General features: G+C 35.8%; 1 protein-coding gene across 1 annotated transcript in view; it reads left to right on the forward strand.

Annotated features, from left to right (window-relative positions):
* Window positions 1–18,785, forward strand: part of LOC109107518 (A-kinase anchor protein 6-like) — a 126,514-nt gene that overhangs the window by 34,636 nt on the left and 73,093 nt on the right. Inside the window, exons 6-7 of the mRNA XM_042773378.1 lie at window positions 760–882; window positions 9,970–10,144. Of these exons, the coding sequence (XP_042629312.1) occupies window positions 760–882; window positions 9,970–10,144 (298 nt within the window). The remainder of the gene's footprint in view (window positions 1–759; window positions 883–9,969; window positions 10,145–18,785) is intronic.

The raw sequence follows: 18,785 nt of genomic DNA on the forward strand, positions 1-18,785 counted from the left end.
TCACCTGAAAATGTCATCATTTAACTTGTCTTCATTTCATCCTTTTTCTTCCATATGCAGAAGAATGTTCAAACTGCTCAAATGAGTGCTGTTGAGCCCCAAAGATAACACAATAGTACCATAAAGATATAATAAAGACAGTCCATATGACTTCTGAAGTCTTATGAAAGACATTTGAGAGCTGTGGCGGAGGTGGAAGGTTTTCAGTGAATAACAACATTTTGGCCGGTTCCTCAAACAAAGCTAGCTATAGATACTAATATAGACTCCATTATGGGTTGTTTTATCCTTTTTGAGGTATGAAATGCCCAGTTTACTTTTGTTGTATGGTTCAGAGTAATTTGGACGTTCTGTAAAACGTCTCCTGTAAAACTGTTCCTCCAGTATTTGTTTTAGCTACAATCAGCTGTTGGTAGCTATATAGTTTTTCTTTGGTCCAGTAGATGGCAGTATTTACACACCAGCACACTGAATTTCCTATCACTGCAAAAAGCAGGAGGAACATCAAGGGCAGCTTCTGTGTGACATTCCCTTAAGCATTGTGTGCTTTTGACAAATGCAATCCCTCGCTCCGAAACTTTTATCATCAGTTTATCAAACCTTATCAAAACACTTGATTATTTTTCTGAAGTCCTATTTGTTGTGGTGTAACACATGGTGGTTTTGTTCAGATTTTAATGTTTCGAGACTTTTTATGTCAAAGCAGTCACGTTTGCTGTGTTTGGCTGCATTGATGTGTCGGTGTGTTTGTTCTTGCAGGGTTTTGTCAGCAAACTGGATGAGTTCATCTGTTGGCTGAGAGATGCTCTAGAAACCACAGACAACTGGACGCCACCCAGAGCTGATATCGACAGCCTCAAACTCTACCTGGAAACTCACCTTGTGAGTAAACGTCTATCTGTTCGATATCCTTCAGTGTGTGAAAACTCACATAAGTTAACAAATGAACACATGCTCAGTAGTGTTTGCATTTAAGGTTCAAACTGCTTTGTTGTTTTTTTTATCTACTGAAATTTCATTTTTCAATCTTAAAGGAGGATTTTTGCTCTTTCATAGTTTCATCATGTTTCTCAGTCATGTTTAATTTAAGTATCAACTCTGTCTCTGATGTTTCTCATAATTTACTTGGGAGGAAACAAAATAGGCACACATGATTCAATTGTTTATGCACAAAAAGAATGATTAAAAATAAAAGCATATAGCAGCTCATCATTTTCTTGAAATGTATTAATACATTTATGTGAATTTACTTTTAAAAAGAGGTGTACAGTAGAATTGTACATTTTACAGTAATAAATAGATAATTTATAATTACTGTAAATTACTGATAAATTACTGTGTGTGTGTGTAATATACACATTTTTCAAATTTTCATATTATCAAAAGTAAATTATAAATGTACATGTATAATTTAACATTTTCTTATATAGTAATATATAATACTTAAATATTTTATAGGTTACTGTAAATGTTAAAACAATGTATATTATAAAATATTACCTCTATGTAAACGTGTAATTAAAAAAAAAAAATATATATGGTGTTTTATCATATTTAAATAAATAATTTACAGTAAATTATACATTTCCTCTATTCCAAAGTTAAAAACATTTAATAATTTTATGAAGATAAATACATATGATTATATTTAATATTATCAAAAGTATTTTTTAATTGAATGTATTATTAAGAAACATGGATAATTTAACAGTTTCATATATTATCATGGGTAACTTATGTACATGTATCCGTTTTTAAATCTGTATAATTTATCATTGTATTATATAGACATATTGTATTTGCCCTCGACCACTAGTTGAGATCTCTTCTAAAACTTTTTTTTTCTAAAACGTCTGAGAAGTAGAAGACATGAGCAATGTTCTTCATTTGTCCTTCGTTAATTATCACTGCCGTCTATGAAAATGAACTGAAATATTAAAGAGATCTCATTTATGAGTTGTCTTTCCAATGGGAGTGTCGATCCCTTAGTAACCTGTATCAGAAGCGTCTCATGTTTATCTCATGCACCAGTGAGACGTGTTTGTTTATCCATCTGTCTGTGTGACCGGCCGTCTCTACTGCAGGAGGAAAATCACATTGTGTTTTATAGTGAGGGGCTTCACTCATTTTTATTGATTCAGAGAGCGGGGTCACATACTCGCTGTCTCTCATCCAGCTTTCGGGGCTCTCAGGATGTGCTCACAGGTTTAATGTCTGGGCATTAAGTCCAGCTGGCAGGTGGAGAGTGTGTGTGTGTTTGTGTGTGTGTCCGTGCACATATATGTGTGTGTATGTGAGCACGGATCTTTCCGGTACCCACGGGAGAGCTGCAAGGAGGAGGCTGGCTGTTGGAGGGTAGGAAAAAAAGGGGAGAGAGAGAAAAAAGGAGTGGGCTTTCTTTATAAGGCATTGAGAGATTGTGAAATGAAACAGCTATTGATTGCGCTGGGTGGTGGATCCAGGTCTCTGAATCACATTAATGACACACACACAAACACATGCACACACACACACACACACACACACACACACACACACACACACACACACACACACACACACACACACACACACACACACAGGCCTTTACTGGCAAATGAGACACAGAAACAAGGGCCCCCAGTCACACAAATACTGAGCTGTGCTCCTGCTTTCTAACATACACACAAACATTAAAGACACTGTTTATATGTCAGTTAGTTCATAAACCACACAGTTTTTTTTCTTTACATCTGAGTGGACACTGTTTAAAAAGGTTAATTGGAGTTTTGTGGCCATGACTATTAGTCCATGTAATTTTAGAGGTCATTTACATGCTGTTATGCTCCTATAAGTTAACAAAACTACTGAAACATTTAGTAATTGTATGTATTTTTAAATGTACGGTCTTTCACTTTAGCAAAATTGTGTAGTCAAATGGTCTTCAGAAGTTTCTGTTTGCAGTAACAAACCCTGTTTATTCTGTTCTGAATTTGCATGTTAGAGTTATCATTTAGCTAAATTAATTGTTTTAAAATGTAGTACTTCATAACTTTAATTTGCTGCTTAAACAGTTAAAAAACTGTAGTTGCAGCTTCAGCAGCCGTTTTTCTCCATCTGAAATCCTTTTTAATGTTAACCCCGCTGAACCAGCCCAAGGTTGTTTGCTGGTCTTGCATTTGTTCGTTTAAGATATTTTAGCTTGTTTTCCAGACTGACCCACTGACTAAAGTGCTCAGTGCTCAAAACACCTTTGAAACAATCAAACCACCACCTTGGCAGTCAGCAAATACACGTTAGGCTTTTAAAGCTGTTTATTTCACTAGGAAAATGTCATAAAAACAAATAAGTCCCAAAACATCCATAAACTTCTAAATGCACCAAAAATGGTTACCATCTGGGCATTTTTAACATACTACTTTCAATACACTATGCTTTGAGTCATTCAAATTCAAATCTCACATACTATGTAGTGCAGATAGCATGTGGTTTGTGAGTCAGTATTGTTCATGAATAAGCATTTGGTCTTATTCGTAAATAACATTTATGAATATTATAGTATATAACAAAAAATTTAAGACTTTTTTAAAGAAAAAATAAATATAAACAGAAATAAAAATATAAACAGAAAAACATTTTAGTAAGTAAAATCAAATATAATAAATATCTAGGAAGTATTTAAATTAATTTAGATATATTTATTTCATTATATTACGTTTTATTATTTTTTTTATACATATTTTTATAACCATAATAATAATAATAATAATATTAAAATTTTAATTATATTCATATTTATTTTTATAGAATATAATTTTAATAGTTCACCCATAAAATGACAAATTCTGTCATTGTTTACTCACTCTTATATCATTCTAATCATAAAAAAAGAGATGGTGTCAAAGATATTTTGAAGAATGTTGGTGTCCAGTCAAAATTGGACCCCTTTATCTTTCTTGTACAAAAAATTCCAACAATTTTCTAAATACTTCCTTGTGTGTTTCACATGAGAGAGAAAGTCATGGAGGTTTGGAATGAATTGAGGGTGAGTAAATGATGACAGAATTTATTTCTTGGGTGAACTGTCCCTTTAATAACAAGCACAGCACTCATGATCCAGTAGAGATTGACAGGCCATCCTCCTGTCTCCTCACCCCAGAATCCACAAATACCTTCAAACCACACCACAAACCCCAATCTGTCTCCAGACACCTCCTCGCACAGCAGCCTTCCCTCCGTTCACTCTCTCTCTGATTTGGGGATTAGGACAGGGGGAGGTTCGTGGTCCACTGGTTGCTGTGGCACATCTATTGATGTCAAGTAAGCGATAACCTGTCTGCCCTCACATCTGATCCTAGCCAGGGCGCTTCAGCTCAGAGTGGGGTGGCAGCACTGCATCCTGTCTATCTGCTCGCACACAAACACACGCAGACGCCTCGCACGTCAAGAGCTAGCAGAACAAAGCACGTATCACCTCCAGTGTGAAGATGCAACACTAATTTGTACTGTAATGGCAAACAAAACACACACACCTGCTTTCGGAATCAACTTAAAATGCAGATTTGGGCTATGTGCAGTCAACATGTAAGGTTTCATTCATGAACACATTGGATTTTCTCTTCGAGGCTGGGTTTTGAAGGTAAAGGTGATGATGAAATGGATGTAAGGGTATTTTTCACACCTTGAAACTTGACAGGAATGTTTTTATGTTGTTTTTGAGGTGTTTGTAACAATATGTTTTGCATCTCGTACATCCTTGTTTAATAAAACATGACGTCTACTGCCTTATTGCTTATGCTGAACCTTGAATTGGAGCTGCACGAATTGATATAAAGAGTCTCTTAATAAGATTATGTGATATTGATATCGCCTCTGTTATAGATGATGGGATTATTACAGCTCGCTTTTTATGCCGCCGAATACAGTATACGAGTGTCCTTGCCATGTGCACTAAAAATTGATATTACACCCTATTACTTAGAGCATTTTGTTGTAGCATAAATCAGTGATGGATATCTGTTTATTCTGTGTTTTGTTTACTAATTTTAAAGGCATTTAGCTCTGTAAAGGATATCAATTTCAGCCTGTATCCGAACTCATAAATAAGCTCTCCTCACTTTCTCTCGTGTCTGTCATGAGTGATAAATTCTCTCACCTGCTGATCCATCACCCGTCTTGTCCCACTTGCGCGTTCTGATGGCACAAAGTTGAGGGAGAGAGAGTGTCTCGGCTCTCTCGCTCCGCTCTCAGATGGCCTCAGACACCAGACCATCCATTTAGTATGTATGACGGCCAATTCTGTGCTTCCTTAGTCACTCAACTTAGGGCTTATTCACTTGTACATGATTAGTGCTTTCTGATGTTATTTTAAAAACCAGGCTGTAGGTTTAGTGTACTGCCTTCTTAACCAAATAAATCTATTGTATCATATTTAATATGCAAATATGTAAGGCGTCTTTGATCAACGTGATCAAAACTTTGCTAAAAAACTATTATACACAATGTTATACATGCCTTCTGTCATCTGATTTATAGTTTGTACTTTTTTAGCAAGTAAAAGGCAATTTTTTTTTGTAATTGTAAATTATAATTGTAAAAATGTCCACAGCCTTCAGGTTGTGGTTCACAAGTCTTTTTGATTAGAAATCATATAAATAATTCAAGATGAACATATACTGGAATGGAGCAACTTAGGTTTACTTGATTGCCGATATATATATATATATATATATATATATATATATATATATATATATATATATATATATATTAAAATATTTAAATTGTTAAAATGTGAGTATCAAATATGATCCATGAGGCTTTTGAGGAACATTTATTTGTTCATCTCCCAATCATCATTGTATTGCATTGTATTGCATTATATGTGACCCTGGAGCACAAAAACAGTCTTAAGTCTCTGGGGTATATTTGTAGCAATAGCCAAAAATACATTGTCTGGGTCAAAATTATTGATTTTCCTTTTATGCCAAAAATCATTAGGATATTAAGTAAAGATCATGTTCCATGAAGATATTTTGTAAATTTCCTACTGTATATTAAAACATAATTTTTGATTAGTAATATGCATTGCTAATAACTTCATTTGGACAACTTTAAAGGTGATTTTCTCAATATTTAGATTTTTTAGCACCCTCAGATTCCAAATTTTCAAATAGTTGTATCTCGGCCAAATATTGTTCTCCTAACAAACCATCCATCAGTGGAAAACTTATTTATTCAACTTTCGGATAATGTATAAATCTCAGTTTCGGAAAATGTACCCCTATGACTGGTTTTGTGGTCCAGGGTCACATATGTTTTGCTGCCCACAAGCTTTGATCATAAAACTAAGCATTTAAATATCATCTCAGACATAGTATTAGTCTATAGTAGTCTGTAATACTGTTATTAAGATCTCATTGATTACAATAATTGCATCTTACTTTTTGGACATTTTTAAAAAATATCAGCAACTAAATGAAGTTGCATAGTTTTGCTGAATTTGAGCCTCTGGTTAAAGCTCCAAGTTCTCCTATATCATACTATAGGAGCCATAAAAGCCTGATGTATCAAATATAAAACTCAACAACAACAACAACAAAAATTTCATTAAAGATTTTGTCTAAAGGTTCAATAAACTGTTCAGTTTCAGTAAATTAGATGTTTCTGACTATTATTTCATATGTCAGACTTTACAAGGTTAACAGTATGTACTGCATACTTTTTTCATATGCAGCGATCAACATTTGTAAGCCTATGTTTGGCACTATACTACTACCAGATTTGGTATATGTAGTTTTCATTGTGTGCATTTTAACATTTGTAAGCCTATGTTTGGCACTATACTACTACCAGATTTGGGCTTACATTTTGTCAAGACTGCAAAGATATACAATCTTTCAAAATGGCACTACAATGGAAAAAAAAAAAAAAAAAAGTGGACTCTATATATATATACAGTATCCAGAGTGACATATTATATATTATATCATATATGCATATAGCAAAGATATATATATCTTTCAAAATGGCACTACAATCCAAAATAATATATATATTATCAGAGATCATCAGGGTTATTATAGTAAATTAAAACCATTAAAAGCTTAAAGTAAACGTTACCCAAAATACAATAAATACATTAAATTATACAATACAGTAATGTATACAAAATGAATAAATACTATAAAGACATAAAAAACTAAAACTAATACATTGATTGAATTGACACAATTAAGAAAATGACTAAAAATGTAAGTAAAATTAAAGGGAAAACAAAATATAAAAATAAAATCTAATTCAAAATATTAACAAAAACTATAATAATAATATTTCAGTGATACTAAAATAAAATAACACTGATGCTGCCAAAATAGTTATTGTAATTCTAAAATGAAATACAAGGTCCCTGTTGGGTCGTTTCTGTAGAGTTGTGACTGAATTTTGAATTCAGAAAAGTCAAGTCATGCATGTCAACAAACTGGAATTTTAATGTCAAACTCATACTTTACTCCACACAGTATGCTCAGGTTGTACTCTACACATTAAAAAAAAAAAACATTAAAATCCATTTCACTTATACAGAAAACTGTGCTCAGAGTATACAGTGCATAATGCAAATTAGTATTAGTAGCATGCTAGTCTGCATGCATGAACAGACGTTTGTGACAGCAGGATGAAATTGAAACTCTTCACAGAACAGATACCATGTATACACGTTGTTGCATCTTTCTGTCAGGTTTGCTGTCAGACAGACAGGCAGGCTGGCAGACAGTTGAAGGTGAAAACGGCCGTGGCGGCTCCCGCTGCCCTCCGTGCCGCTGGTCAGATCAGAACGGTCGGTAATGGCATGAAACAGGGCAGAGGGAGATCTGAGGAGATGAGAATCGAAGGTGAGGATGGCTCTAGGCGCCTCAACCGCAGGCCCCCTGTGGGAGCGCGGCCCACCGCCCCCCTCGTTCCCACCCGTCAACCTCCGCACATCTTCAAAAGCACATCCCTCACCGGCCCCCCTTTCCTCGCGGACGCAGGATAATGCTCTCTACTCTTTGATTACACTTAGCAATTGGAGAGCCCTCCGTTCGAGGGCACTGGGCATTATCAAAACCAATCAACATGAAAGTTTTTTTTCCTCCCAACCGCTGCCGCACCCACTGGAGGGCGAGAGTAGGGGAGAAAACAGTGTTTGGTGGGGGTTTAGAGAGAAAAAAAGGGCAAATATAGACATCAGAGTAAATGGGCAGCCTGTTGGGAGACTTACACATGACTGATGGATCCTTTGAGCCGCTGAGCACCACGCACTGAATTGTGGGTTTAAGACAGAAATAGAGAGACGGGAACGCGGTTGCTTAGTCCCGAGGTCATTTTCTGGAGGGCACAACCGTGGGAGAAATGGCTTCAGGTTTATAACGGCATTTGAATATTAGTTTATGCCGCAGATGATGAATTAGAGGGACGGCTGTCGTTTGTTAATAATTCAGCTGCGCGGATGGCAGGATAGACTTGGACAAATACAGAGAGATGGGCTTCATTCCTCTGAGGATGTATGAATAATGCTTGTTTGAGATCAAGGAGTGCATGAAGGGTGTTTAAAGGTTGCGTGTCGACAGCGCAGCGGGAGATTATATACATTCTAGCTGAAGCACTTAATGTGAATTATGAGTATTTGTTTTAATGGGATGGAACTGGACGACATGTTCAAGAAAGCTGATTTCATGTGTCCCGGAGTCCTGAAGGAAAGAAACATGAGATCTCCTTCATATCTCTGTTGTTTATCCTAGGTTGCATTGAGATTAATTGGAGAGAACAAACTTTTGCTCAAGTCTTCTGAAAAGATCTCAACAGTTTCATATTATGATCTGATCAGTATGAACTATTTCTCCTAAAAACATCTCTCCCAATAGAATGATCTGAACTGCTATTCACATTCATTTATATATGCACATCTATATGCAGTAATATTATGAAAATATTATTACAGTTTGAAATAACTATTTTCTATTTTCATATATTTGAAAATGTAATTTATTCCTGTGATGCAAAGCTGAATTTTCAGCACCATTACTCCAGTCTTCAGCATCATGTGATCCTTCAGAAATCATTCTAAACAGCAACCTGTGAGCAATCAAATATTCATTAAACTGATTTAATGTGTCCCATTTCTCCTTGGTTGCATTGAGATTAATTGGAGAGCAAATTGAGACTTTTGCTCAGGTTTCCTGAAGAGATCTCAACAATATTGACAAATAAAGTTTCCTGATTCTCATCAATAGTATTAATTTGTGATCAGATCAGCATGAACTCATCATATTTCTCATCATGTTCTCTCCCAATCAAATGATCTGAGCTGTAATCAACTTGCATTTTTATTTTCTCATGTTCTCTTTTTACTGTATCACAGTAAAATCAAAAGATTGCAATGATTTGCAGAAAAATATAACATCTAAAATCATGTTTTTGTTCCTTATTTAATGTCATAGCTGTCTAGCAGAAAAAGAAAATAAATTTTATTTATGTTTATTTACTTGTCTTTTCCTTTTATGTTTTTTATTCCTGATATTTTAAAAAAATCATGTTTTATTAAATATTTTATTGTTTAGCCTACAGCTTGCTGTTTTGTTATCTAAAGAGTCTAAATGGCTGATCTTGAGGGTAAAATGTGCTTAATTTTCATGAAAGCAGAAATGTTAATATTACTAAAACAGGCTTTGTTTTCTAAATTATAAAAATAAATTTCTATTAATTTTGTTGCAAATTTAAAACTTGGATGTTTCTTTCTCATGAGATTCACCCATTAGATCTCTTGATCTATGAAAGAACAGCCCTTGAACAATAAAATCCTCCTGGTAAGATGAGCCATTTGTGAAAAGATGTTCTAATGGAAGATAAGAGGGAAATCTGAAGAGGACAGAAAGTGTGAAGGGGGAGAAAAAACTTTTAAGATTATTTTCTTTGCACTGACATGATATTTTTGTGTTCATATGCATGTAGAGTTTCAAACTCAACGTGGACAGTCACAGTGCCCTTAAAGACAGTCTCCTGGAAGAAGGACGGCAGCTCCTGGAGCTCATCACCTCCCACAAATCAGGTACGGTTCTGCCGAGCCACACATTTATTATTAATGTTTGTATTAACATAGTGACCTTCAGAATTTATAAATCCTCAAGTTACCGCTTCTGAAGCGCCGAGCACACGCCTTTTCACATACATTACAAATGGCGCACAGCCTGCTGAATTGAGTTCTGGGATAAAGCGCAGAGATAGATGCGGCGGCCCGGCCAAGCGCTTCCAAAGCCGTATATGAAGAGAGCGGGAATTAAGAACAGCAGGTTGAGGAGTCAGAGGCCATTGCAGACACTCGTTCCTCTACAATATCTATGATTATTCACCTGAAGAGTCTCGCCGAGTGCTCGGCAAATGCACAAATCCTCACAGCTGACCTCTCTGCTGGTATGTCTCATCTCCGCTGGGTAAAGCCGGCTACCATTAAATATGCAGATGGCTCTCAGAGGCAGGAGCGCTTCCTTATAATGCCCCGACAGCCCTGTCCTGCGGTGCCGCAGCGTGACGACAACTTCCTGCCAACTGTACAAACACAAACATGCACACTCGCACCTTTATTATAACCCATCCTTCCGTGGGGAGCTTCTTAAAGGAGCCTCTTAAAGTATGTACTTTTTTTCTCCTTTGGAATAATGATATATGCACTGGAATAATGTGAGTCGTTAGAACCAGGAATGTGGATTAAGTAAATAGTGGACACTTTGATTTTAAAGAGGACATATTCTGCACTTTCAGTGTCACGTGATCCTTCAAAAATCATTCAAATATGCTGATTTGCCACTCAAGAAACAGTTCTTATTATTATCAATATTGAAAACAGTTGTACTGCTTAATTTTTTTTTTTTGTTGTTGTGAAAAATGCACATAATAATGCATTAGACAGCTTTTTAAATAATAGTATGCACTAATAGTATATACTGCACTTTCTGAATATAGCTACTTTTCCAGGCATATATGTGCACCTCACTAATGTCAGCCAATGGGCAGAACACCCACTTAAACCCTACAGTGCGATGTTCCTGCCGTCCAGCCGGCCCGTCCCACACACACACATCCCCCTACAGTTGTTTTTAATGAGCCTTTAATGTGCTGTGATTTAACCATTTATCACGACTCACCCTTAATGATCCAACAGACGCATTTCGCTTTCTTCTTTCCCTCTTAAACTCAAACACATCACTTATAATAACGCTCATGGCATTATCATAATCACCACCATCATCTAAATCATTAAAACCAACCTCTGGTAAAAAATAAAATATTGAACAAGTTAAATGATAATATCTTCCTCTACACTCGCTAATCAACAGATGGGAAAAACAAGGCGTTTGATTTTCTCGCTACTTGAGGGTTGTGACCTGAGCCGGACCGCGAGTGTGTTTTTGCATCTGATGAGGATTCGAGCGTTCAGTTAATCCCTCAGTATTATGGGATGCTTCTATATTCGAAACCCATCATGTGTCCGCTGCGTCTCGACCGGCCACAATCAGCATCTCCGTCTGCAAATCCTATTTGTTCAAAGTAATTAAAAAGCATAAATTAAGATAAATACGCTCGAGGCAGAAGTGGGGCTTCTGGAGTGTGACCCCGCATTGTGCCTGGATCAGGGCTCTCGTGACAGCCAACGGCGTTCTGTGATGGAAGCTGTTGCTTGTACCTGTGGAGTGATACCCGTCTGCTGAGTTGCTAAGATACGGGACAGTGATGGTCAAGGTGGGAAGTTGGTAGGAGATTTGCTTCTAATTACAGAGCTGAAATGAAAGGGGAAACAGGATTTTCTTGCTCTTTTGAAATATGAATTTGATGTACTGTTTGGACACAAAATGAGATCCTAAAGTCTGAAACCACTAATGAAATTGTTTCTATTTTACATTTTTTTCTAATTAAAGGTTGTTGTTTTTTTTTTAATTATAATTAATTTTATTATTAGCATAACAATGTGGGTGATTTTAATGATTTTAAGTGATTTTAACCTTGGATAAGGCACAACAGGGAATAGTAAAAATGTTTACATGGTTTAACTAATGAATAATGAATTAATAGTTTTCATTTTTTCAGTTCTATATATATATATCAGCTCCAGTTCATCTGTCACATTGCATTGTGCGATATGCTTTTCCATACAGTGCACTTTGGTCATAAAAATAACTGCATAAAGAAAATTTGCATACTTTGCACAATATACATACTAGTTTTCTTTCAGAAATGGTAAGTAGCATGAATATACATAGTGTACAGTGTAATAAAGTATATGTAATGAGGATCTGTGTTTATTTGCATACTGTTTACTGGTTTTCATGCTTGTAATGTATTTTACAAATGCTTTTATCTATTTTAGTGCTGTTTGTATACTTTTTATTTGAATTTAGTGGATTTAGTAACTAGTACATTTGGTTTCAAAAACAGTTCTCTTTTCAGGTTTAAACCTAGAATTTTTTGGATTACAGACCTTTAAACGCTGTTACTGTAATGTATGCATTAGTATTACACAGTTTAGTTTTACCATCATTGATGATCATTTAGTATCACTAGTTTTTTATTAATATTTTCAATTAATTGTTTTATTTCCATTTTCATTTCAAATTAGTTTATTAATTTTGTAGTTTTTTTTTTCATCTATATAGTTTTTAATATTTTTTAAATTTATTTTAGTTTTAGTTATTATAGTACTTTAAGAAATGCTGCTAAACTAGCTGAAATATGTTTAAGTTTGTAATAATTTATTTCAGTCAACATTTATTTTGTTTCAGGTAATGAAAATGAATATACACGATATGTAAAATTTATAATGATGATTTTAGTTTATTTGCATATTATTTACTGGTTTTCATGGTACTATATATTACTAATGTTTTTTTTATGTTCAGTGCCATTTGTTTTAGTTAATAGTTTTCATTAGTATTTAGCTGATGCTTAAATGAAGTATTACATTTTGTTACAGGAACAGGTCTTTGGTTGGGGTCATATGATGCTGCTAAAAAGAACATTATTTTGTGTATTTGGTGTAATGAAATGTGTTTATGTGGTTTAAGGTTAAAAAAAAAACATTATTTTCCACATACTGTACATTATTGATTCTCGTCGGTCCTCTTTTGAAGACAAACTAGTATTGTTTCTCCTCTATGCCCCGCCTTCTGAACGTGTCAATTTTTTACAAGGCTCATCAGTCTGAAAAGCGAGGGTGTGCTCTAATTGGCCAGCTATCCAGTGCGTTTTGATTGGCCGAATACCTCGGCATACAAGCGTTATGACGGAAATGTTACGCACCTTTAAACAAAACCCCCCGGGGTGTTTCGCACCTTTTGGGGGCCCTTTTTCTATAAAACCCATCCCTTTTCCGGAAGTTGGGCGGGGGCGGGCCCCTTTTACCGGGGCGGAAGGGTTTTAAGGGGGAGTGGAAATTTTTACCCCCAAGCACCCGGGAAAGCCCGAAGGGCCCCGGCCCGCCTGTTCCTTTTTAATCGTCCCTGTTCCCCTTTACGCTCAAAACAGTTTCTAGGAAAAACCCCAGCCTAAAAAAACCGGGTCCGGAAAACCCTTCCTGAAGACACCTTTGGGGGGAAACAAGGGGGGCCGCCCTCGCTGTTTTTGGGCGCCCAAAGGTTGGAGAACGGAAATCAGACAAAAAACCACATCAAAACGGAGGGAAAGGTACCCAATTTAACTTTTAAAAATTTTGAAAAATTGCAGCGTTTTCCAACCCCCTCTTTTTAATTGGGGTTTAAAAGTCCGGGGGAATTCCTCCTTTCCCTGGGGTTCCGGGGCCCACGGGAAGGCCCGGGGGGTGAACCCCGGGGGTTTTTTTTGGGAGGCGGCAAGGAAATTTGGAAAAAAGGGTTTTCCCCTAAACCCCCGGAAGCCTTTAGCTGAGACGAAATTCCCTTTTTCTCCCCCGGAGCCCCCAAGAACCAAGGAAAGCCTTTCCCCCCCCCTATTTCCCTTAAAGGTTTTCCCCCCTTGGCTGGCCTTTATTCCCAAAAAAAACCCCCCCCCTTACTTATGGAAGGTTTGGAAAGGGGAAAAATCTAACTCTTTTATTTTGGGAATAAAGGTAATATGCAAAAATAAAATGGGTTAAAAAATTTGGGGCCCAAAAGTGGCAAATTTAAACCAAAAATTGGGGTTAAAAATTTCCAAAAAATCTTGGGGTAGGTTTCCCAAATTTTGGGACCGGTATTCCCCTTTCCGGGGCCCAAAACTAACAGAAAAAGGTAAACCACAAAGGGTCCATTTGGTGCCTGGGTTCATATCAAAAAACGTTAAGGGAAAAAGCAGGAGTTCGGTTATGGTTTTTTAAACACCCAGAGGGTAATTTCCCTTTTTTGCTTTTTCCTAATTTCTTTCTTTCAAATTTTTTATTAGAAAGGTGGGTAGTTGGGTTCCCAAAAAGTTTTCTCTTTGGGTTTTCTCCAATTTTGGTTTTTTTCCCTTTCTCATTTACTTAGTCTTTAGTTACCAAAAAAAATCTTTAAAAAAACCTTTTGGGAAAATTTTCAAAAGGCTATGTTAAAAAGGAAAAAAACCCAACCCCAAACCCCCCCCCCCCAAAACCCCAAAAAACCAAAAAATTTTGGGTTTTTTTTTTAAAAAAACAAATTTAAATTTTTTTATTTCAAAATAGGAACCCAAAAACTTTTTAAAAAAACTTTCCAGAATCCGGTTGGGTTTTTCCCCCCTTTTTTTAAAATTTTTTTAAAAAAGTAAATTTCAAAGAAATTTTGGGCCCTTTTTGGGGCTACTAAAAGTTAACTGCCCCCAAAAAATGCTTTTCCTTGGTAGATACATTTATAATTTCTATTGCATTACTACTAGTACTGTTACTGCTAATAAAACAGATCTCTGGGGGCCCCAAAAGTGCGTGGGCCCCCCCCCCCCGCCCAAAAATAAAAAAACTGTTCCAACCTAATTAAAATAAAAAAAATGCTTTTTTGTTCATATTATCTGTTGTGTTGTTGTCATGATGTAATAGCAATAAGCTTTGTGCTCTGTTATGTTTTAATAAAGTATCAGCTTTAAAATTTGTCCCAATTCAAAAATAAATAAATATGAATAAAAAAAATATTATTTAAATAAAATTATTGAAATATTTAAATATTTATGTAATAATATAATATATTATGTATTTATTCTACGATCCTAAAAAATCTGGAGATATCAGTGAATTTGTTTAGTACAGTATTTTTCTTTTGTGAGTGCAATGTCTATAAAATGATTTTTAAAATCCATATCCAGTCATCACAAATGGTGATGGAAAGGTCAAGAAAATTGTCATGGAATTTTATTGATCAGAATATATTGCTTTGTAGACATATTCTTTCAAGCCTAAACCTCAATGTAAACTAAAGTTTACATTTATAAATCTGCATTTTAGTTTCATACTAACAAATTAGAATTGCATTAGATGTTAAAGTTTCTCTCTTTAACTTTACTGAAGGGTACAGTGTGCTTTGATGCAGGTCAAATACTCAAACAAATGCTTTAAAGAGCCTGTCTCTGGTCACCACATGGCCCATAGATTCATCTTAATGGAGGTTCAGGGAATTCATATCACTTTCAGACCAGCGTTTCACTGACTAAACAATATTTGGAAAGTGCTGTCAAGGCGCTCTTTTTCAATGACAAGCTCCCCTCTTTGGTATTAATTCCTAATGCTTCTCCACAACAGGTGTCGTTTGCGGTCATTAATTTGCTTTGGTTAAAAAACGGCTCACAAATGAGCAATGCGTGCCTTCAGAGGAGTAATATATACCACCTCGCCCAGACACTAAGTCTGTCCCTAGAATGCCATTAAGGTGTGTACAAAGCAGGCGCAGCAGGCCGTGTCTCTCTCGACAGCAATAACGGTTTGTTATTATAGCTGCAAACATATGCTCGCACCCACATCTTGCCGTCACATTGTGCCGTCTGAATTAGACCATAAAGTTTTTAACATGGCTGGATGCTGGTCAAATGGCAATCCTGAGGGAATCCTGTCTAGTTTAGTTATTCGCCTCTAATTAAACTGTAGGGGGAACATCACACAGACAAAAGGCGGGAGAGAGGCAATCATTAATAGCATGAAGCACCAATAATCCACTCTCAATAACATGGTTCTTAGACGAGAAAACTGTCACGCTCAAATCCGGCTGCTAGACGGAGACGTTCTTTTATATACACCACCATATACCGCAGTGAGGTACTGTACACGTGACTTTGTGTAAATCGGCTAAATGTCACAAGACACGAGGAGAGGATAGACGGCAGGCAGACTTCATATGTCCTACATATGTGCAGGGATTCATGGGTAGTATTTGATATTTGTTGACCAGGTGTGTGTGGTGAAGAGTTCATTTGTCCTGTCACCACTGTGGGAATTCTCTGATCCCATGTCAGGCTGTGACACGCGTTCGTTCTTTCTTAGGGAGATTTATCCACCTATAGAAAGGGATTCTGTACATTCGCTGCCTAACTATTACTTCTAACTCGTTCTTATTTGGGAATGAAATACGGGAGCACTAAACCCTGCTTTACCAGTATAGACACCTGGCATTCGGTTATTTCGATTAAACAGAGTTTCAAAGTCAAGTCAAGTTTCTTGAGTCAACTATAAAAACAAAATTAGACCCTTTTATATGGACTAAAAAGTGCAAAAAGAACATTTGGCCAGGGACTTTACATTCACTATACCAGGCTACGAAAGTGGAGTCGGATTTCTTATTAATCTGTTTTACTTGTGATACTTGTCAACCCACATTTTTTAATTTATTTTATTTTATTTTATTGTGAATGTTTTATTTTAATTTTTACTTTTTTAATTTTTGTAAGGCTTTGCATTTGCACTCTCTCAGTCCATAAAAGTGGACTTTAACCTGTTTTACTTGTAACCATCTGTTAATCCACTTTTTTTTTCTATTTTCAGATATTTTATATATTAAATATTTTAGATATTTTGAATAAATTTTTTTATTATTATTATTATTATAATTTTTTATGATTTTGCATTCACACACGTTCAAGACATAAGTGTACTTGGATTTTTTTTTTTTTTTTTTTTACATGTGACCAGCTGGCAATCAATCTTTATTTTATTTTATGTATTTTATTTTTATATATTTTTAATTTTAGATGAAAAAAAAATATTTAAGCTTTAGCTTTTTTTTTTTTTCTTTTTTTTTTGTAAGTAAACTCATTTATTAGAGAACATTTATAATTCACTTTGAAGTATTGAAAGGCATTTAAACCCCCAAGCCCTCATTTTCACTTAACACTGAAAGAAGATCTTTGAGATTCTGTGTGTATTTTTGAATAGTTCTTAGAGCACGCTCCTCATCTGGCATGCTTTGTGTTCACAATGCACATTTGAAGCCCACTGAATTGGCAGACTCTTGAGCTGATCTAAATTCGGTTTACTTTAAAGGGGTTTGAGTTCATTTGGAGTCTTGCGAAGCTCTCTCAGACCCTTAAATGAACCAAGTGTGAAAACAGCCTGAAAGTCCCTGCCCCAGATTAGACCATGTTATTTCTCACTAGCCAGTCTAATCCTGTAACTAAGCTTGTAAAAGTCGCCCTGGGGTTAACAACCGAGCTGCGCTGCTCTAACATTTGCTCATATATTTTTGGGTCAGAATATCCACACACATCCCCTTTACCAGTTTATTGACTTGTTGGGGACCTCCTGCATGGCCCGAAGTGTTTGCAGTATCTGCGTCCCTCTCGCAGCGGATGAGCAGAGTGCAGTCCCTGCCAGCTGTCTGTGGCATATTCCTCTACTGTCATATGTATGTATGTATAAGACAGGCAGGACTCTTATCGGATACTCCTTAGAGACAGCTTGTCTTCCCCGGGGCGGTTATTTCACCCCTTGCTCTGCGCTGAGCGAAGCACGCTGAGGAGGAGGAGGCGAGGGAGGGCCTGGGTTCTGTTCGCTGGCATATGTTAAAAGCAGCCATGCCACTCTACTCCACCCAGCCATGCATATGGAGCAGTCTTAGGTATATCAAAGTCACCATGCTTAAAAACTAACCCGGGGTTATTGCTTGTTGAAGGTGAAATTGAAGTTGGTGGATTTGGATTTTTTTGTTTTTGGGGGCCCGAACACCTCTGTGTTATAAGCGCAGACTTTAAATGTAGGGTTCACTCCAAATGTGACGCTAGTTTAGAAACCGGGAATTAAAATTGGACTTCTTAAGGTTTGATGTATATTTAGCCTCAGTGTGACGGAGTTATGAGTTTGACATGCTGTAAATTGAGATTTTTTAGGGTGTAAGGGAAGTTTGGGTCTAGAAGTCTTGTTTAGTTCTTCATCTAAGTATTTATGAGTTATTCTATAATTTTAAAAGACTGAAGTCGTGTAGTTGTAAGATGCATAACAAATTTTAAATGTCACCTAAAATACTTAAAATATTAACTGTTTTTATAATATAATATAATATAATATAATATAATGTAATGTAATGTAATGTAATGTAATGTAATATAATATCATGTAATGTAATATTTTTTTCTAAAGAAAATATGGTATATTGAAAAATTACTGTTCAAAAGTTTGAGGTCAGTAAGATTTTTATTTATTTCTTTATCTTTTAAAGAAATTACTTCTATTCATCAAGTGTGTATTTTTAATGTTTTTGTATTTAGGACTATTTTCATCCCAAAATAAAAATATTTAATCATGTAAAATATCATTTAAATGCTGCTTCTGATTCTGGGGTGAAAATGAACCTAAATATTTACACATCATTTTCTTTATGCCAAATAATATTATG

This window comes from Cyprinus carpio, chromosome A17, assembly GCF_018340385.1.
Source record: "Cyprinus carpio isolate SPL01 chromosome A17, ASM1834038v1, whole genome shotgun sequence".
Lineage (NCBI taxonomy): Eukaryota > Metazoa > Chordata > Actinopteri > Cypriniformes > Cyprinidae > Cyprinus > Cyprinus carpio.